We start from the raw sequence: 22,500 nt of genomic DNA, 5'->3' as shown, positions 1-22,500 counted from the left end.
CAGGTGAGTTCTACCCAAGATTCTGTGTTCTTTACTGTGAATGTCGTAGCTATACAATGTTCACCACTCTGCCAGTGGAACACTGTAACAGTCGCTGAAAAGGCTGTTTTACCATAGTACTGTATTACTACAACATTACACAGTCTCTCACATTGTGTGACTTGATAATTGCCAGTCTGCAAACAGGGGCTGTGTAACTTAGTGCTATACCAAAGTCATAGACAGAGCAGAGCAAGAGGATGTAAAAATGAATATAAAAGATAATTTAATAAAGAACGTCACACTGTCGACCTCCTAAGACATGCGCAAGTGAGTGTCTGAACATGGTGCAACCAGAGTCAGACAGAATAAAATATGATGGGAGAGTATAATAAAAATGTCACATCCGAAAGTGGCATCAAAGTTACAGCAATGGAATGGACCCGACTAAGAAATGAGCAAACCTACTTGTGCAAAGCTCAAGTCAATCAGCGGTTATGAAACTTCTTAATGAACAAGTGAAGTCATTAAGGCGGCAGATTTCCACTGATTAATTATGATCAGTGATTAATATGCGCCGAAAAGATCTGACAGAATCCGGCATTTGCTTGACTAGAGACTTGCGCGTACGCAACATCTCACTGACGACAAGGGGAAACGGAGACGGGCTGACTTCAAAGAGCATTAATTAATTTCCACTACTTTCTTCACACACCAGTAAGTCCACATGCGGGAGCACTGTGGTGCTCATTTCTTTAGCAGCTTCCGAAACATGTGAGGCTGATGTGAGACATGGGGGAAGAGGAAAAAAAGGCAAAAGCTGAAACAGCTGGCTTCCCATGCTAACATATGTTCTTTCCCCAAAAACCTGGCCGGTTCCACAAACACTGACAGACTGCAATCAGTCGGTCTCTAGTCATTCTCTACAGCTAGCTGCAAATGCACACGGGAAAGTACTGCAGACGTTTTCAGGAAACACAGAGAGATAATGATTCCTACAATTTCCATGGGGGTGTTATTCAATATGTATAAATGTATACATTCTTCCACACAGGTACACAGTATGAGGAGAGAAAATGGTTCACATAACTTCCATGGGGGTGTGCTTGAATGTGTATTATGTCTACTACATAGTGCCGCAGAGGTACATAAAGACCATGTGGACTGTAAAGCAAAGTGATACCTACTTGGAAGCACCTGCGCTTCACAGCATTTTAAAATGTCTTGCTGGTTTGGATGGAGCTCTCTCTCAATGGGGATCAATCTGTTTTAGAAGGTGCTGCTAGTCTCTCTGGTATCTTGAACTCTGTCTGCACTCACTACATTACACAGCAAGTTACAACATACTAGAGACAAGTTCAACTGTGTAGGTTTGGTTTGTTTGAGGCTGTGCCAAATGCTGTGTGGTCATCCTGGTTTCTCTGAGTTTGCTCAAGCCCCTTTGCGCCTGTAACACCCACACAACCACACATACACACAAAATGTTGGATCAAGACCACTCGCTCTCAGTATATCAAAGAGGAAAACTCAAGACACAGACAGATTGACCTGGATTTTAGTAAACTAATTTGAGTTGATGCCAAATGTGCCAATCATCTACGCTGTGTTATGTTTTGGGCCATCTTGCTGTCTGTACCACTAAAGGCACCATAGACTGGGATGACCGAGGACCACTCCTAATTATTAGTTTCATTTCCTCCATCTCTACCACTGCAGATACCCCCTTAAAAAGCCAAGGATTGACATAGATTTACAAGAAAAGGCCCCTTTTGTAGCTTGCCACATACACATTGCCACATACCTCAAGAAATATGAATGGAAAAGGTTGCATCAACAGTTACAATGAGGGACTTTTAAATGAAAGGCATACACAACTACAGAATAACAATCCAGGACTTTAAAATAACCAATTTTCTAGACGTACAGTTAAAAAAACTCACTTTCCTGGGCAAGCTATTGCGCAAAATAACTCAATTTGCAGCAGTTCAGTCAGGAGTCTGTGTTGCTCGCTCACATAATATGACTGGATCGATGACAGGAAGTTATGCTCTGTAGTATAAAATGCTAACGATGAAGGTGGCGGAGGCATAACCAGAGTTCTGCCTCAGTGATGTGCTGCGAATGAACTGTGACCGCGGAAGTGGCAGCACTGTAAAATCTAATTGCTTATGCAGTCAGGCAAAAGTATCTGGGCTAAAAAGCTAAATAACAGCTTCTTTGGCATTATTTGAGCGTAAAATAAAAAGCAAAGTCAGCAGTTTTTAGTAAGGGGGATTTTTAACACCTTTGTGCACTACATGTACATTGGTTACACGGGTTCTGTTTGGGAAAAAAAAGTGAAAGCCTGCATGACTGGAACGTGAAATGCAGACACATTTTCCAAGATGGCTTCCAAGCCCATATGGTATGACACGTTCGGTACACAGGTTGTATATAGGGTAGGACTCAAGCTCTTTTAAAACAATGTGTAAAAGTTAAAACAGGCACTTTTCCACACCTCTGTAGTTGGACAGGTGAGTAGGATATTATTCCAGTGAGGTTGTCATTCAAGTTTAAATCCTGCACGCTGTTCAATCAACCAGCAAACTTGAATATAATGTTTTGGTCATCCTTGGGGTCACCTTCTTCAGGTAAGGTTTTCTGGTGGAATGGGCAGTGTGCAGAATTTCTTTACACTTGAAAAACAATAGGTAAACCTGCATAACTACAGTGTAACTTCAAAGAGAGCATTTCCACGATGGCTTTCGAGCCCATAGGCCACATTTGAGACACAAAGCAACCCATTGAGAGGATGAGACTACATAAAAATATATTTTTAAAAAAATAAAATAAAATAAAAAGGCAAATCTCTTCTACAGCATGTGTATGTGTACACCACCTGAAAACACTAGACCAGAAGGTGAGATCATGGCTGTTTCCCAATGTCCAGGGTTCTAACCTTGCTTGGACGTGACACGCCCAGCGATTGGATATTGTTTGGTGAACTCCGCAAAGTGTCCAATTACTGGCCGTTGCAGAAAGGCTAGAACACTGGACATTGGGAAACAGCTCATAGCTTTTAGAAAGCGGAAACCCCTTCTGCCACATAGTTGATTGGATTCAACCAGCTGACGCTAATGAGAACACAAGTCCTCCGACAGGTAGACCTACTAATGAGCTCAATGACCTGCATCGCAAGCACAAAGGCGAGAGAGTGAATAGGTGGCAAGGTTTTCTGCTTTCTGAAGCTGAAAATCTCTGCCTACTGTAGCTCTTTCCAAGACAAAGGGGTATAATGAAAGACGGAGGCCCAGGGCTGGACTGGTCATCTGGAATCTAGGGCAATTTCTCGGAGGGCCATTGGTTCTCAAGGGGCAATGCTTTTGTTTTGTTTCCTTTTTATTATTATTTTCCCTTAAAGCCTAGAGACAAAATTTGGAGGAGGTTATGGGGTTCGTCTGTGTGAGGGACTGATTTATTCCAAAAATGCCTGGGCCGTTCTGAAGCTGCAGACCAGCCCTGATGGTGTCAGAAGACTATACTGTGTGTTCACTCGTGCAGTGCGCTCAGCAAGGCTCGATTTCCACCACCACTCTCAGATAAACGCCTCAGGCGAGTGAAACACTGCTGCCCCATACATTTCCTCTCCTGTCCCCCCCCTGGGGTGCGGATGCTGAATCGGTGTGTGTGTGTGCGTGTGTGTGTGCGTGCATGCGTGCGTGCGTGCGTGCGTGCGTGCGTGCGTGCGTGCGTGCGTGCGTGCGTGCGTGCGTGCGTGCGTGTGTGTGTGTGTGTGTGTTTGTGTGTGTTGTTGTTGTTGTTGGGGGGGGGTGGGGGGGATTGTGTCCAAGCTGACAGAGCTGACAGCCTCCGCCTACCCTGTTCACATCCCCCCTGTTGACACACAGACAGCATACAGCACATCATACTGGGCCAGAGAGAGAGAGAGAGAGAGAGAGAGAGAGAGAGAGAGAGAGAGAGAGAGAGAGAGAGAGAGAGAGAGAGAGAGAGAGAGAGAGAGAGAGAGAGAGAGAGAGAGAGAGAGAAAAGATAGATGGAAAACACATCATGGTATAGGCTGAGTAAGAGAGAAACAGAGTGAGATAGGTAGGAAAGAATAGAGAGACAGACGTAGAGATAGATAGAGAAAGGGAGGGGCGGAAGAGACACCAGGGACCAGACAGAGACAGTTGTGTCACGCAGAACAAGGAATTATGGGAGGCTGACGCTCCAGACGCATTAAAGCCGCCAGACAGATTGCGAGGTGGACGCAGCGAGGACAGTGACAGAGGTGGGAGAGAGAGAGAGAGAGAGAGAGAGAGAGAGAGAGAGAGAGAGAGAGAGAGAGGCGAGAAAGAAGGTGGAGCGAGGGAAAGAGGACGACGGGAAAGAAAGAGAGAGAAGGTTGAGGGAGGGAGTGACAGAGGACTCAGGGGAGAGAATAATGAAGTCCTTAAATGAGCTTAAACTGCAGAGCCAATGAGGGTGTCACAACCCATACCCATGATGGACGCAGAGAGAGAGAGAGAGAGAGAGAGAGAGAGAGAGAGAGAGAGAGAGAGAGAGAGAGAGAGAGAGAGAGAGAGAGATGGACCAAAAGGGGCTTACTTTGGTGAGCTGGAGAGAGAAGAGGACGAGGGAGAGGAGAGGAGAGGAGAGGAAAGGAAAGGAGAGGAGAGGAGAGGAGAGGAGAGGAGAGGAGAGGAGAGGAGAGGAGAGAAGGATTAAAAATAAAGGGGGGAGAGGGCAGCAGGTGTGACAGGAAATAGATAGCGAGGAGACATGTGAGGCATACACACAAAGAGTGTGAGGAGGGGAAGGAAGCAAAGCAACAAGTAATGGAGAGATGCTGAGAGAGGAGAGGAAGATGAGACGAAGGGAGGACAATGGTGAGAGGGGGATGGGTGCAAAAGGGAAAAGGGGAGAAACATAGATAAAGGTTAGAAATATAAGGCATAGTAGAAAAGCGAGGCAAGGAGGCAATGGAGCAGACAATGATAAAATGGCGGGGGTGAGAGGAAGAGAGGAGGAGTGGAACAGGGCGATGAGAGGAAGAGAGGAGAGGTGGAACAGGGGGTCGAGAGGAAGAGAGGAGAAGAATAACAGGGCAATGAGAGGAAGATGGGAGGAGTGAAACAGGGGGATGAGAGGAAGAGAGGAGAAGAATAACAGGGCAATGAGAGGAAGATGGGAGGAGTGGAACAGGGGGATGAGAGGAAGAGAAAGGAGCAGCAGGTACGACAGCAAACAGACATGTCAGGTATTAGAGAGAAAGAAAGTCAATACAGTAAGAGGATGAAAAAGCAAAGCAGCAAGCAACAACGAAAAGATAGAGGCAGGGGAGAGAATGAATGGATATGCGGCGGACGGAGGAGAAGAGAAGGAAGGAGAGAGAGGGGGAAATAAGCAGCAGGAGGGACAAAAACATAGATAGAGAGGGAAAGGACCCAGGAAGCTGTGGGTCGAGCAAAGCAACAGGCAATGGATATGGATGTGGAGGGAGAGTATCGAGGAGAAAGGGGGAGAGTAAGAGAAGAGAAGAGAAGAGAAGAGAAGAGAAGAGAAGAGAAGAGAAGAGAAGAGAAGAGAAGGGAAGAGAAGAGAAGAGAAGAGAAGAGAAGAGAAGAGAAGAGAAGAGAAGAGAAGAGAAGAGAAGAGAAGAGAAGAGAAGAGAAGAGAGGGAAGAGTGTAGGGGAAAGGGAAAAAGGGTAGACACATACAGAAGAAGGCAGAACGTCAACATGAATATGATGAGTAAAATGAACAAGTAATGGAGAGAGATGGACGGAGATGACAGGAGGGGGTGGAAAAGAAGAAGAGAGGGAGATGAGAAGAGTGGGAGAGGGAGATGACATGAGAGGGAAAGGGAGAGGGAGCAAGAGAGGGAGAGGGAGAAGGGCAGGAGGGCTAGAAGAAAAGGATGCAGATAAAGACGTGTAAAGCCTGGGGAATAAGGAAACAAGGAAAGGAAAAAACAAAGAAACAGGCAATAGAGAGATAGAAGAAAGAAGGAGAGGATAAGAGGGGAGGATGAGTGGGAAAGAAGAGAAAGGGACAGCAGGTTAGGCATACAGGACATAGATGGAGAAACATGTACAACAGACCAAGAAAGGATAACGAGGCTGATGAACTAAGCAACAGTGAGAGATGGAGAGGAGAGGAGAGGAGAGGAGAGGAGAGGAGAGGAGAGGAGAGCAGAGGAGAGGAGGAGAGGAGAGGAGGAGAGGAGAGGAGAGGAGAGGAGAGGAGAGGAGAGGAGATGAGAGGAGAGGAGAGAGGGAGATGATAGGAGGAGAGGAGAGGGGAAGAAGAGAGGAGAGGGGCAGAGGAGGGGAGATGAGAGGGGGAGAGGAGAGAGGAGGAGGGCAGAGGAGAGGAGATGAGAAGGGGATAGGAGAGGAGAGAGGAGAAGACCGGGAAGGGGAGGGGGAGGGGAGAGGAAAGGAGAGGAAGGGGTGCAAAAGGGAGAAGAGGAAGAGAGGGAAAGTGGCATCAGATGGGGCACGTAAATAGATAGAGAGATAGAGAAGAGAGACGCGAGGGATGGAGAGAGTAGAGAGGTAAAGCGGAGGAGGCTTTTCATTTATCCACCTGTGTTGTAGCGTGGCGCTGCGGCTTGCTTGTGGCGCAGGGGAAACAGAGCTACCCCGTCTGGGTAATCATAGCGAGAATGGCTTCTACCCCTCAGGGGGCACAGAGAGAGAGAGAGAGAGAGAGAGAGAGAGAGAGAGAGAGAGAGAGAGAGAGAGAGAGAGAGAGAGAGAGAGAGAGAGAGAGAGAGAGAATACGATTGGAAAAGGAGGGTAAGAGGGTAAAGAGGGGAGCGCCACAGAGAGAAAGAAATGGAGATACATAGGTAAAGAACACAGAGTTAGATGGGGAGAAAAAGAGCTAGATAAACAGAAGAGAAATGGTTGAATAAGTGGGTAAAGGAGAGGGAGAGAGAGAGAGAGAGAGAGAGAGAGAGAGAGAGAGAGAGAGAGAGAGAGAGAGAGAGAGAGAGAGAGAGAGAGAGAGACATATATGTGGACAGGCTTCTTTAGAGAGGAAGGATGGTAACAGTTAAAAAAGACAGAAAAGAAGGGGAAAATGAAGAAAAGAGGAGTGGAGAGGGAGTATGGAGTCAGTGCCATACTAGAACAGGCTGACTTGAGAAACCTTGTAAAGCAACACTACAGGATTTTGACATAGGACATAGGACATAAGATATTGTAGATATCTAGAGACACTTTTTTCTAAGCAGTCCTTGTAATTCTAGAGGTAACTGGTGCCAGGCTATCGCAAGTGGATGTCCTTTTGGTAGCCTTTTGGTAACGGTATCCACAAAGCACGAGAAATGATCCATTATTAGGCAAGACTCTTAATGTAAGCGCACTATGATGATAAAAAACCTACTGAAACAAAAGTAACCTTTCATGGAATGAATTGTCAAATGTTGAGGGACTATTCTCTCAGCAGCAGCAGAATTTTACGTTGCTCTTGTCAGTTGGAATGTAACCAACTCACTTCAACAGGGAATTGCCAGAAATAAAGTGGTAAGAGTTCTAGCTCCACTACCTTTCGACCTTTCATTGTCCATAATTCCACAGCCAGTCTACAAATACCAATTTTAACCATAATCCTCCTTGATGGAAACCGAAAGGTATTCACTCCTTTCCACCTGAAAGAATGGAACTCCACCAAGCTGTCAAACAGAAATCCACTGTTGTTGCAGCTCAGATTAAAATACAAGGTTGGTTTATCAATAAAATCATTCGATCGACACAGATATTCATATCGACAGTCTAGCATTGATTTTTTTTTATTTGCTTCTGGTAATGTGGACTGAGAATAATACCATGTGAGTGACAGGCTTCAAAAGGGACGTAGCACCAGTCGAATTACAAGGACTGCTTGGAATAGTGTGTGAAATGTAGTAATGTACAATATTCTGGCTAACAAGGAAATAGGGTCCTATGTCAAAAAAAAACAGAGTGTTGCTCTAACTAGGCTATTCCAGCACAAAAAAACATGTAAATTATTCAAATCCAGCCCAAAACCGGGTCACCGTTGCAAGTTTCGTATTCCTGCCAGTCATTGTTAATTAAAAAAAGTACTTCATAGTCCCGATATAATAAAATTAAATCCTTTATTCAAGATATCATTTGCGGTGAGAAAAAAAATGGACACGCTGTAATTCAGTTGATTGAACTCCCACTTTCCAAATCTAATCTTCCAGCGCCCTGCTGCTTTGAAACAGCTAAATCACATTAACCTCTCACCTTTTGTAGAGGAGAGTGAAAGAAAAAGCTCACTGTCTTTGTCCAGACACCAAAGATGTGTGGAAATGGGCTTAAACGACACTCACTGGCCATTCATATTCAATAGTAGTAATAGGATAAATTTATTTATTATGGGCTTGCTTTTGGCTCGATGGTTATGGAGTTGGTCTAGGATAAAATGGTTGCAGGGTTGAACCACATACTACCCGAAGAGTAGAAACAAGCTGGTCCACTTCAAAGAGACTGGGCCAAGGATGACTGGAGCACACAGGATACTTTTGCTGTTATTTTTATTGTGGTGCAAGCATGACTAACGTTTCGACACAGTGCGTCTTGATCGTGCTCCAGTCATCCTTGGCCCAGCCTCTTTGAAGTGGACCAGCTTGTTTCTACTGACTGCAGTCCTAGACTGTGAGCACCAAAAAGGCTAGAGCGCAAGTGACCTCCTTTCCCAAGTTGAACTACCAGAAGAGTCTTTATACAGATGATAAAGCTTGGATCTCAAGGAATATTCTGTTTTGAAATGCCACAGCAAAGTCACAGCAAGGTTCTGTTGGTCGGCAGTGCAAAATATTTGTTTTGTCTGCCGTCCACTCAGAAAAGTTATGAATGCATGACAACAATTTAGTCCTTCCCAGAGGAGGTTGCACCAGGCTGACTAGGCAATTGCCCAGGGGCCAACCAAAACGGCCTACTGTTGGGCCCCAAACAGTCCGCTTCGCCATTGTTAAAGGGGGATGCCACTATTTTGGGGCTTAATACAGTTAAAATCGTTGGCCAGGGTTTATATTGGTGGTAAAGTGTCTTATTTTTCATGTAAGCCGCTGTCTTGTTTTAAGACAAGTTAAAAGAGGGAGCATGTCGCTAAGCTAGTGAAAGTCAATGGATCCGTGTAGCATGTAGCAATGCTACATGGATGCATTGACTTTCACTAGCTTAGCGACATACTCCCTCTTTTAACTTGTCTTAAAGCAAGACAACGCTTCACATGAAAAATAAGACACTTTACCACCTTTATAAACCCCAGCCAACGATTTTAACTGTATTAAGCCCCAAAATAGTGGCATACCCCTTTAATATCAGCAAAATAATTCAAGGAGGTCCCATGTCTATATTTCACCTAGGGCCACCAAAAGCAGTAGAACCACCACTTGTCCTTCCACACCAGCAGCCCATTGGCCGGCGGTGTCTTGGAAATAGAACTCGAGTGGAGTTTTACCGCCTCTGTGCCATTGACACTTTGTGTAAAACAGCACTTATTGTATTGTAAGACAAATTATGAAACAATGCATCTGGGAGCTTCGGCGTTTACCCTGGTCACGGGCTTGGGCTGTCCATTGACTTTAGGGAGAGACTACAGAGAGTTTAAAGATGGTTTGTCTACATTCAGTTTTATTTCATTGATTGTTTATTGACATATCAACTTAATGAAACCCTAGCCTGGTCCTGACCATTCCATAATACAAGTACTACCATTTCATTTTGTATTCAATCTGACGCTGACGCGATTGCAGAAAGCGCAAAGTTTTCACTCAATTCTGGTTTGAAATGATTGGACAGCTCACAACCAATTGCCGACAGTTACTCAACAACAACACAGCGCAGGGGTTTACATCATCGTCACGAGCGCCCTCCCCCTTTCGCCCCCGCCAACCTGTCTCTTCACTTGTTGACTGTTTTCTGGGGAGGGTTGGCCGGCCAGATCCTACAGCTCAACAGCTCCACAGAAAACAGTAACCAGACTAGGTACGGAGCCAATGGCGGAAGTATGTAGGATGGCGCGCGAGGCTATTGAAATGCAGTCCTTGATTCTGGTATCACAGTGCTCTTCTACATTCTGGAACTGGTTTTAAAACAAATGAAGGCAATATTCTGTTTAAAATTTGCAATGCCACCTCCATGTAACTGTGCTCACTGGATTTAAACGAATGGTCAGCATCTTTAGGCCCCTTTAGGACCATTTTCTACCTGGTACAGCTTGACACAGCACGACCTGGCCGCCATTTATTAAGTTTCAATTAATCGAGTACAACACGGCACAGCTTGAAAACCAGCGCTCATTTTTCAGCCTTCTGAACCGAGCTGAGCGGTTATGTCATTGCCTACTACCCAGAATGCCGTACGTGAGCTTGCCCTCACCAGTGAATCAAAAAACAACAATCATGACAGCCTACTACTACTACCTTAGACCTCTCTTAAGTTTGACACCTTATTACTTTGATATCAAAATTTAAGGCAGAAATCAACATTGTGGTATCCAAATAGGATGTCGCTCAAAATATGTATAGCCCACTTACGTTAGTCAACTAGCCTATGTAAAATAATGCTAAGTGACAACGACAAAAACATAACTCCAATCATAGTCCTGGCAACACGGTTTGTAATGGAAACACAAACCAGGCTGACTTAACAACACCACTCAGCTGGACACAATATGACACAGCCGGGTTGTAAGTGGAAAAGTGCCTTATTTGTGGACTGTCTTTTTTTAGGCTAGAATCTGCCTGAAAGTTCTGCAGTTTGAGCCCAGCTGAAAGCACAATATTGAACCACCCAAATTAACTGTGACCGAAAAAACACCCTCCATTACAGGAAACCATTAGTATCATTCAGCACTTCACAAGATGGAGCGAGGTCACTCAGTAGCCGAAGAGAACTGCATCAGGTAGAAGCTTTAAAGTAGATGAGAATAATACGACAGAGAGAGAAAAAAGGGAGAGAAAAAAGGATGTGACAACAACAAAATGGAGTAAAAGGGGAAAAAGAAACAGACAAAAATAGAGAGATGAATTCTAAGGCAGTGCATTATGTTGAATGCTGAGTAATGACAGTAAGAGGGAGAGAGAAAGAGAGGGAGAGAGAGAGAGAGAGAAAGAGAGAGATTGAGAGATTAAGTTACAGAATTGGTGGTAGATGGCGACGAGGAGAATGAGAATATGAGATGAAAGCAGAAGATGGTGGTGGTGGTGGTGTTGGTGGCGGTGGTGGAATTGGAGGGGAATAAAAATCTCTAGTTTGTGGCAAGCTTCTGTTCTTCTTCCTATCTGTCTTGTTCCATCTCCCCGTCTCTCTTTTGGGGTTTGGATAATTACTTGTTTTTGTGTCAGCGGCCTCGAAAAGCACTTCAGTCGCATCCCATTCTGCGCGTGCTGGTGGTGTGAGTGTGCTCGTGTGTGTGTGTGTGTGTGTGTGTGTGTGTGTGTGTGTGTGTGTGTGTGTGTGTGTGTGTGTGTGTGTGTGTGTGTGTGTGTGTGTGTGTGTGTGTGTGTGTGTGTGTGTGTGTGTGTGTGTGTGCGTGCGTGTGCGCGTGCGTGTGTGTCAGGCAAAGCTGAAATGGGGGTGAGATAGATAAAGAAAATGAAAAATAGGACAAAAAAGATGTGGCAGAGTGTGTGAGGGAGGGAGAGATAAAGCAGTGGCTCAATGTTTTTTCACTCAGCCATCCTCTCCCACACACACACACACGCGCGCACGCTAACGTGCGCGCACGCACAAACGCGCACGCACACACACACACACGCACGCGCGTGAGCTCGCGCACGCGCGCACACACACACACACACACACACACGCACGCACGCACACACGCACACACACACACACACACACAATGAAAGGCACTACAAGGAAAGGTCAGGACTACTCTCTAGAGCTCTCTCTCTGCAGCTGAGAGCTGATTGGCTGATTAGCTGAAGTCCACTCTGGAGTTGAGTCGTAGAATGGAATACTAAAACACACGGAACAGAGAACTAGCGATGGGATTTTCGGCTCTTTTATGAGATCCGGTTCTTTTGGCTCTCGTTACTATGGAGAGCCACCTCTTTCGGCTCCCAATCGGCTCTGCATACATGCATATCTCTTGCTCATTTTCTCGTCTGCTCCTGTTGTGTTTCTGCTTCTTGACTGCTGTTTGTAACCCCTGCCGAGGCCCATTGCACATATTGACCAAGTATGTAGGCCTACTGTTTTCACACAAAAACATAAGAAAAAAAATCTGCGTTTTCCCGTCACCTTCTGAATCATCAAATTAATAAATACATTCTAAAAATCGGCTCCCAAAACGGCTCCCATTGTTGATCTGGTCCCCGTCGTTCACTTCAAACATTCGGATCTTAGAGTCAGCTAGTTCGCGACCGACACAACACTACAGAGAACCAGTTACCACAGGCCATGGAACTACCCCATGTTCCTCTCCTCTCCTCTCCTCTCCTCTCCTCTCCTCTCCTCTCCTCTCCTCTCCTCTCCTCTCCTCTCCTGTCCTCTCCTCTCCTATAACCAACCTCAATCCCTCCCCTCCCTTCAGTAACTCTCTCACTCCAACTCACTCTCCTCTTTTGTTCTGTTCATCTTTTTCACTCTTGTTTGCTCCTCTTCCTCTTTCAGTATCACAGGCCGTGGAACGAACCGCCCCATGCCTCTCCTCACCCTCACCAACCTCTCTCTCCATCCCTCCCTCTCTCCCTCCGACTCACTCTTCTCTTTTGTTCTCTCCGTCCTTGTCCTCCCCTCATTCCCTTGTCTTGCACTTTCAGTATTGCGAACCATGGAATTGCCCCATGCCTCTCCCGTCCTCCATCACCAACATCTCTCCATCCCTTCTTCTCCGCCTCCTCTGTTGTTCTCTGTATCGTTGTGCTCCTCTCACTCACTCCTCTTCCACTCCATACTCTGCATCCACCTCTTCATTCTCTTTTATTCTCTTCCTCCTCATATTTCCCTATCACTCTCCTCTGTTTCACTCCATTCTTCTCATTGCTTCCCTCATCCCTTCTTTCCCTTCCCCTGACTTCTCTTTATCCTCCTTTATTCTCTTTATTCTATTCATCTCTCGCTCCCCCCCTCTTCATCCTCCATCCTCCTACTCACCCTCCTCTATTGGTCTGTCTATTTTTGTCCACCCCTTCCTCCTTCCTCCTCCCTCCCTCCTCTTCCACTTCCAGCCTTTTTTCCTCCCCTGCAACAATCTCTTTATACTCCTTTATCCCCTCCATACAAAAATCATCTCTCACTCCCTCCTCTTCATCCTCAAGCCCTGAACTGCCTGTACAGTACCTCTCTTTCTTTCATCTCCTACTCTTCTCCTACTCTTCTCCTCTCCTCTCCTCTCCTCTCCTCTTCTCTTCCTCCTCCTTTGCCTCTCATCCCCCGTTTTCTTTACTTCTCTATTATCTTCCTCCTCGTCTTCCTCTAGATCTACAGGCCCTGAAGTGCCCATGCTTAGTTATCCCTCACCTCGCCTCTCCTCTTTATCCACCTTGATCCCCTCATCTTCATCTCTCACTCCCTCTTCTTCATCCTCCTCTCCCTCCAAAGGCCCTGAACTGTCCGTACTTCTGCTTCACCTCATCCTCTCCTCTCCTCTCCTCCATGTGCTTGGTCTTTCTCCTCCTCATCCTTATCTCTCACTCCCTCAGATGCATCTGTATCCTCATCTCCCATCTGCAGACCACAGCCTGCACAGTAAATTCTGCAGTGCTCATTTAACACTTAGAGAGTTGATTTGGCATCATTTGGACTTAAATGAACTCTTTAAGTGTTGAATTAACACTGCAACATTTACTGTGTGCCCATGCTTCTCCTTCACCCCCTCCTCACTCACTCACTCACTCACTCCTCTGTTCCACTCCTCCACCCCTTTATTGTCCTTCATGCTCATCCTCATCTCTCACTCGCTCCTCTTCATCCTCCATTTGCAGGCAACGAGCTGCCCATTTTTATCTTTCGCCTCCCACCTCTTTTTCCTCTTAAAGCTCATGCTATGCATCCGATGGCCCTGAACTGCCCACTATTCTCCCTCTTCTCCTCCTTCACCGCCTCTTCCCAAGCACTATTCTTCCTCTCCTGTCTCCTCTCCTCCTCCTCTTCTCATGCTGTGCCCCATCCTGCCTCCTCAAGCTTATTCCTTCATAATCGTTTGTCGATAGGCCCTGAACCTCCCCGTCCCTCTCCTTGTTCTCTCTCACCAACCCTCTTCTCTTCATCCTTTCCATCCTCCTTATCCTCCTTATCCTTCTCTCCTCTCCTCTCCTCCCCCCTTTTTGAGCCAAGAGCATCCAGAGTCTCCGAAAACCACTTCAAAAACCTGTATTGCTTTGCGATCACGTGGTAGAGGTACTGTATAACATTACATAGAGGGAAAAAAGATAACACAGAGTTCCCCCTGAGTTTCCCCAAGAGTTGTGTTGTCTGTCTGACTCAGTGGTGCAGGTTTGCCATAAGCGGGCTAACACACCCCAAGAGATGAGGGGCTAATTGGGCAAATCAGCTAGTTCACTGCTTCAGGCGTCTGGAAAGAAAATAAAGGCCAGCGAATATTCATGAATGGATATTCATAAATAGCAGAAAAAGAAAACTTGTATTTACTTCGGTTCAGATGTCAAAAACATTTGCTTTGTTTTGTTCTCTGTGTGCTTATTTCTCCTAATCCTTGTGAATATCCATGCAACAGAAAGTCAACATGGTTAGCATACAGTGTAGCTTTCCACCCACATTTTTGTTTTCGGGTTTTTGAGTTTTCACTGATTCTTCCTTCAGTACCGAATGGATGTCACCTTTTTTCTGCCATGCAACAACATTAGCATATTGTAGCTTTCCGTCCACAGCTTTTGTTTTTAGCAGTTTCTGCTAATTCTTCCCTGTGCAGACTGGATGCCATCAAAGTCAGCAACTTAAGCATATTGTTTAGCTTTCCTCCCACATTTTGGGGTGTTTTTGCTAATCTTCCATGACTGCAGGAGGTAGATGTCATGTTTTTTTTACCAGGCAACAAAGTCCACAAAGTTAGCAAGCTGTGTATAGCTTTCCTCCCACAGTTCTGTTTTTGGGAGTTGTTTGCTAATTCTTCCTTGAGTACAGGGTGTATCTCTTTGATACACTTTCTATTCCTCCACACATCCCTTCTTTTTTAAAAACTTTTCTCCCAAAGTGACTGTCCCGAGGTTCAGCACGCCGCCAAATGCGCCGCAGGGCTCCATCATCCAACCGAATCTGTTAATTAGCGCGATTCTCAAGCCGAGATGCTGCACTAACGAGAGGGATTGGCTGGACCAGCACTTGCATGTACCGAGAGAGAGAGAGAGAGAGAGAGAGAGAGAGAGAGAGAGAGAGAGAGAGAGAGAGAGAGAGAGAGAGAGAGAGAGAGAGAGAGAGAGAGAATGTACGATTTAAACAAAAGACAGCTGTTAAATCACCCACACAGTACTCCAACACTCCTGAAGCTGTAGCACCAGGGCCGCTGACAGCTTTGGCCAGGCCCAGGACAAAGTCATCTGACAGGGCCTCCAACTATACTACATACACAGTCATGAGGACCCAATTCTCCGTCCCCTCATACTCCTGGTCCCTAGAGACAACTGACCCTTTTTCCCCCTCTTGTTGGTCTTCTCTGTGCAGCACAATATGTGTGAAAGCTGTGCATCTATCTATGTTGACACAGCTGAATGTTCCTCTTAAGAACTGATTTTTTTGACCACACAGTGCCCCCATGTTATTTGTTCAGAACTGTCTAACCTGGGTTTTGTTCAGATTTTCCTGGATTTTAAATACTGACATAAGCCCGATTTGCACAGGATAAATATCGTACCTGTGGACCTCCGGTAATTCAGAATGATTGCGAAGAATGTCTGAGTTCTTAGTCCCGTGCGAATGTGCCATGTCCGTAATTTGTGAAGTAATAATTCCACTGTGTTTCTGCAAAACACAGACGTCCACTGATAATTAAAGTCCTGTGTGAATGTGCATGCGTGCATGATTGCAATTGAACGTTTGTTGTCTTTATAATGGAGGATACTATCAAAAGTTTGATTACTGTAACAGTATTTCAGGAGCAAATGGTAATAAGCCTAGTAGAACTCCAAGAACTCTATGAGACGAAACAGTAAGTTTTGAAATTCCAATAAATATTTAACGTCTGTATATTTTGCACATTCCGTGCACAGAATAGTGAGAGGGGCGGGGGTCATTGTGAATTACCAGTGGTCCACCCTGTTAATAGTTATCCTCTGCAAATCGGGCTATATTTGGACTGAATATACTCTTAACAAAATATCAAGTCTTATTTCACACTGACCTTTAGACCAGACATCACTAATAACCATCAGGACTAAAGCCATTACCAGAGACCAAAACCATCAGTAAGTTCAGAATGCATTGTAATTCCCCAGCCACTTGCTAGCCCAGGCATTTCCAAACAAGATCTACTCTCTTAGCTTCTTGGCCAATACATCAGACCCCAACTAGTGGGGGAACCTACACTGAACCGTGTGCTGTGGTGTGCTGGGCCACACCGATAATAGGACCTTCCTTCCTATTGGGACATACGGTATCAAAAAGAGGTGTCAAAAATAAAAGTAAAATTTAAAGTAAAAGTAAATTCATGGAGTTTACACCATTTGCTCCACTGTACCTATTGAGAAGAAAAACACTAAAAACCCAACAAGAATCCACCATAAAGTTGATCCAACTAGTTCACATAGTCAACTGATCGTAAGACAAGTACACACAAGTCTACTGGTTTACTCAATTCAGCCAGTGTTGGAAGAAAACAAATCATGAATAGTTGAACATCACACTCACACATGTCAATTGAACACCGATCCCTCTTCATCTTTCGAGTCTTTATTTTATTTATTTTTCCAAGCACATTGAATGATAAATGAGTAGGATAACAGGCAATATAAATACATTGATTGATCGGTTGATTTATCATATTTATGTTGGAGCAAAACCACCATCGAAATCGGAATGCGTTGCCAATTGTCAGCCCAGCTCAGGCCCATTTCAAACAAGCCCTTCTCGCTCTCTCTCTCTCTCTCTCTCTCTCTCTCTCTCTCTCTCTCTCTCTCTCTCTCTCTCTCTCTCTCTCTCTCTCTCTCTCTCTCTCTCTCTCTCTCGCTCTCTCTCTCTCTCTCTCTCTCTCTCTCTCTCTCTCTCTCTCTCTCTCTCTCTCTCAGCTCCTTGGCGAGTATGCTTTCAGACCTCGACCTGGGGAGAAACCCACACTATACACACGAGCCGGGGGCCGGTAGCCTGGCAATTAATCATGTATTATTCAGCAGGATAATAACACCACGCTGTACATTACCAGCTGTACCGAATGGGGTCAGGCAGATAGCACTGGCTCTCATTCTGATTACAGAGGCCTCTGCTCATTTTCCATCCACACAGGATGTGAAGAGGGGGAGAGAGTGTGAAAGATGGGGAGAGAAAGAGAAAAAGAGTAAGAGATATTTGGAGAGAGAGAGAGAGAGAGAGAGAGAGAGAGAGAGAGAGAGAGAGAGAGAGAGAGAGAGAGAGAGAGAGAGAGAGAGAGAGAGAACAAATTGGGTATGGAGAGAGGTGGAGAGAGAGGAGAGTTGTAAAAAAAGAGGACAGATAAAGAGAGAGAGAGAGACAGAGACAGAGACAGAGATAGAGAAACAGAGATAGAGAGCGAGCCTTCAGCTGCCTTGGTGGTATAGTATATTCATGAGCTGCATTCCCCTCCGATCCTTTCCGCCTATGATCCCTGTACCAGAGCTAATCACAAGCAGCAGACGCCATTAATTAGCCCACAACTAGCGGATTTAATACACGCTAATGTGTCGCTAATGCTGATGTTTATGGTTTTGTGCACGTACTGTAGGCACGTGTGTGCGTGCGTGCGTGCGTGCGTGCGTGCGTGCGTGTGTGGTGAGGAAGTGGTGCTGATGGGAAGTCATTACTTATCATAAACAAATGTGAATCTATTAATGTCACTTCTGCTTGGTTGGTTGCTAATGGCTAATGGGTCGCATGGGCTAACGAATGGGAGATTGATCAGACTTGTTGAGGTGGAAGGAAGCGCAGAAGTGCAAAACATGTCAAGAGTGTCACACCTTGAGATGTGAAGGGCACACGTGTGTCGTGTTGTTATTGTGCTTGCGTCCATTAAACAAGCTAGCTTGGACATAATTGTTCATGAATTATTGAAAGCTGTACCCACCACAAAACAAATGCAGGAATGTTCGGGCCAGCAAATGAGAAATTAATTGGTGGATCGACTTAAGTGGATGGAAGCACGGAAGTGCAAAACAGAGTTTCACATCGTGAGATGTGAAGGTCACACATGAATGGATTCGTTATGCACAAGTTCAATGAACAAGTTGGTTTGGACTAAATCATCATCTACGTATGAATTATCAGTGTGAACAGTTGTATCACAAAACACACCTGAAAATGCTCGGCCTCACAAATGAGAACTTAATCGGTAAATTGGCTAAGGTGAATGGAAGTAGGCCTACAGAATTTCAAAAGCACACCTTGAGAGGTGACTTTGTGAAACAAATTGTGTTTGGACGTAATCATCATCTCTAAATTATTATTAGTGTGAGAAGCCGGAAAGTGGTCTGTTGAGGGAACTTCTTTAAAATCCAAAGCATTACCACTTCATTAACCACATCTTTGAAGACTTTGATGGTTTAGCTCAGTACCACAGTGGGAAAAAAAACTTCTAACGATCTTAAATGTACTTATTGCAGGGTTTTATAAATTGCACAGGGGAGATGTTGCAAGGAGCCCAAATTCTGTGCAAGAACTTAATAGCCCATTTATATTTACCATATCTTAATCAGCACACAGATTCTCCTTTGCACACAGATACTCTCACATACAGCGAGCTTTACTTAGCTACAGCACAGACATGAGTCATCCTCATCATCACTTTCTTTTTGTACACCTAAAGGTTATTCTAATGATAAATGTTATTTTATCTTGCATTTCAACCATATGGAGCTGTGGTATAATGATCTGTTGATGGTGGGTCTCTATTTATTATTATTTTTATTTTTGCTGTCTTGATAAAATGTCAAACATATGTGCTAGAGATAAGGCATGATAGCCCCCATTGAGAATAATGTTTCTGATAAAGATCATACTTGTCTGCAATACTGCAGACTCAGGGGTGCATTTCTCGAAACCATAGTTGCTAACTTGTTTGCAATGCAATTTCCCATTGGCAATTACCAAAGTTGCTAACTGGCTAACAAATACGCTTTCCAGAAACACACCCCAGAGCAGCTAATTACATGCACACACACATACGCACGCACAGACACACAAGTGCACACACACACACATACACTCAGGTTTGCTTTTACTTTCACAAGACACAAAGTTAGCCCTTTATCCTTTATCCGCATTCTTCTACAGCGTGTGAGAAATCATATGCTTATTTTCAGCTTCCTGCACTTTTTGTCTAGCCACTTTGACTTTCACGTAAGCGCCCCTGGTTAAAGGATTGCTCTGACGTGGCTTTTGTTTGGCGACACCGGGGGAAGGCGAATTATTTTTGTGCTTATCCGACAGATCCAAGAGCTAAGAATCAGTCACTAAGATGTGTAGTGCACCGCTCTTTATATACACAAATCACCCATACAAACTGTGGGGTCTCAGTTCATTCTTCACAGTACATTCTCTCTCTCTCTTTTCTCTATACTCTGCCCTCTCTCTACCTCCCTCCATCTCTCTCTGTGCATGTGTTCTCTTTTTGTCCTTTCAAACATTTTCCACTTCTGTTTTCGGCCTCCTGCACTCCTCCCTTTGTTTATTTTTGAGGGAGTCTTTTCCCACTGTTTGTTCACAAGAACCTCTAACTTTTCTTTGTCTTTTCTTTTTCCTTCCTCCTCCCAGTACTTTCTCACAGCCACAGACAGAGAGAGAGAGAGAGAGAGAGAGAGAGAGAGAGAGAGAGAGAGAGAGAGAGAGAGAGAGAGAGAGAGAGAGAGAGAGAGAGAGAGAGAGAGAGAGAGAGAGAGAGAGAGAGAGAGAGAGAGAGAAACGTCTGACAGACTTGGGTCCCTGGCTGGCTCACTCTGTCCGTTGCATCTTCAGAACTCTCTCTCTCTCTTTTTCTCTCTGAACTGATTTCTTCTCTGTGGCCCCTCTCTGTTCCATATTCCAGTAGATGTTTTTCTTATCTCCAACCCTGTGGTTCACTTGAGCAAAGCAGCACCCCCAGAGATGACGTGACATCAGACAGCCAACCTTTAAAGTGTCTCTCTCTCTCGGGAGGCAAACTTTCCCCCAAAAGACTCCGGAATACGCAGACAAGCTCCCCAAAACTCCAAAAACAGACATTACACTCGTGGCAAACTTGCACCATCCTTTTTAGTATTCATTGTGTGTTGTTGTTTTTTTAAGATGCACTGTGGGCATTGGTGGCCAACACTAATGGTTAAGACAAAAGAATTGTGACCGTAAGGCTTTGAACTCAAATCCACCAAGGGAATGCAAAGTCTTCTGCACATGGTGTTATCCCTCACTTCGCACATTTCTACTGCTCTCTGTGTGTCCCTTTCAAGGCTACCCCCTGCTCATGTGTTGCGATGGGTTGACAGCAGGTTGCAATTTTGGTGCATGATGGCATGCGCTGTGCACTAACAATGACAAACAGGAATCACAGCAAACATTCTCTGTAAGAGCAAACTGTACTATTCGTGTGATACAGACCATTTTAAAATGATTGTAATGCGGTGCTTTCCCTTCACACTGCTGTCGTTGTCAAGGCCAGACCAGCCTGCTCAGGTCTATGCTGGGTTGAAAGCAGGTTGCCGTTATGTTACATGGTGGCATGTGCTGCGTATAGAGAATCATAGAAAACATTCACTGTGCAGTAAATGCACACTGTACTGTCCGAATGTCATTTTGAACATTTCAAAATAATTGCCATACAGTACTTTCCCCACTCACCGCTTTCCTAGTCAAGGCTACGCTCTCTTACGCTCTTGTACAGTATGTAGTGTATGATGGATTAAAAGCAAGCCGCAATTTTCATTGAGTGATATAGTGTAGTGGGTAATAACAAAGACTAATAGCCATCCTTTCATACTTTCCACTGAAAGATGTACAAAACATATATAGAATGTTCAATACAGCATCTCAAGCACATTGGGATCTGGGCCAGCAGACTGGAGCACTCAAATACTTTAAAAAATATATTTTATTGTGGTGCACACATTCTTTTCTACGCAGTGTGTTTTCTTTAGAGGCAAAAATCTCAAGAACCCCTCCCCATCTTCAACCAATAACCTCAAACAAAAGCGCCAAAGTGCTGTTGTTACTGGATTGGGCAGTGGCGATGATGGTATTGCTGGCTTTATTTTTGTGAGCCAGGCCAGCGAGGCTGTTATACAGATGGTACAAAACAACATCTCAAAAAAGGGTTGTGCTCAACGCCTACCAATGGCTACCTCCAACCAAGTCTCAAAAATAAAGAGAAAGAGTGCTACTGCTACCAGCTTATTTTTTGCAAAAGTGCCTCGCAAGGCTCTTACAACATCTCAAAATACATTAACACTGCCTGTCTTCCACCAAGCCTCAATCAAAAGCACAAAAGTGATGGTGTTACTGGGTGGGTGTTGGGGGTGCTGGCAATCATATTGTTGGGCTTTATTATTTTGCAAGCCTAGGCAAGGCTGACACATACTAGAAGAATGTACAACATCACAAAAAACATTATCACTCAACCTCTTCCAAAATTCAACAAAGCTTCAAACAAAAGCACACAAGTGATGTTGTTACTGGGCAGGCGATGGTATTGTCTGGTTTATTTTTTTTACATGTCCAGGACCACGAAGCTGTTACAAGCTTTTTCTCCCCCTTCAGGCTTCTTCCTCCTCTGCATTATGCATGGCGATGGTCTTTTTTTAACGCCAGCTGTTGTCTCAAGTCGCCCGTCAGGGGCGATAAAAAAGCTGCAATCTGGCCAGCCGCCACATGCCGGGGGGAAATGACATTGTGTGTGTGTGTGTGTGTGTGTGTGTGTGTGTGTGTGTGTGTGTGTGTGTGTGTGTGTGTGTGTGTGTGTGTGTGTGTGTGTGTGTGTGTGTGTGTGTGTGTGTATGTGTGTGTGCGTGTATGTGTGTGTGCGTGTCGGAAATGATGCCACAGCGTGTCGGCTTTAATGCACAAGTTCAAAGCCGTGTCAAGCATCGCCACAGAGGCCACAAGCATGCACACAGCCATCTTGGAGAATGCACGTGGCTGGGCTTAACGAGAGCCGTCCAGCAGGAGAGTTATGACAATCAGGTACCCGGAAGTCTGTTGGTGATGTGCTTCACGTAGATTAAAATATTTCAAGACAGCAGCTTTCTGTTCGCTGGAGACTAACACAGAGCCATTATATAACAAGCAAAGATTAAGTAAAAACAAATTACATTTACTTTCACTGCACTTTCAGTGTTCTACGACCACCTCCTGGAACTAATTAACTAGTGAGTCTACTTCCTGGAACTATTGTCGATGGCGATTTACATGTAAAAGACTC

At 44.9% G+C, this 22,500-nt stretch overlaps 2 protein-coding genes across 2 annotated transcripts in view; one reads left to right on the top strand and one right to left on the bottom strand.

Annotated features, from left to right (window-relative positions):
* The window catches only part of pcxb (pyruvate carboxylase b), a 640,714-nt gene that overhangs the window by 218,106 nt on the left and 400,108 nt on the right, over positions 1-22,500 (bottom strand). The gene's annotated exons all lie outside the window — the stretch shown is intronic.
* LOC134437994 (leucine-rich repeat and fibronectin type-III domain-containing protein 4) overlaps positions 1-22,500 on the top strand; it is a 48,416-nt gene that overhangs the window by 12,214 nt on the left and 13,702 nt on the right. Inside the window, exon 3 of the mRNA XM_063187579.1 lies at positions 1-3. This exon is cut by the window's left edge and continues 247 nt beyond it. Within this exon, the coding sequence (XP_063043649.1) occupies positions 1-3 (3 nt within the window). The remainder of the gene's footprint in view (positions 4-22,500) is intronic.

Source organism: Engraulis encrasicolus, chromosome 21 (assembly GCF_034702125.1).
Source record: "Engraulis encrasicolus isolate BLACKSEA-1 chromosome 21, IST_EnEncr_1.0, whole genome shotgun sequence".
Classification (NCBI taxonomy): domain Eukaryota; kingdom Metazoa; phylum Chordata; class Actinopteri; order Clupeiformes; family Engraulidae; genus Engraulis; species Engraulis encrasicolus.
This window is presented reverse-complemented; position numbering and strand designations above follow the sequence as displayed.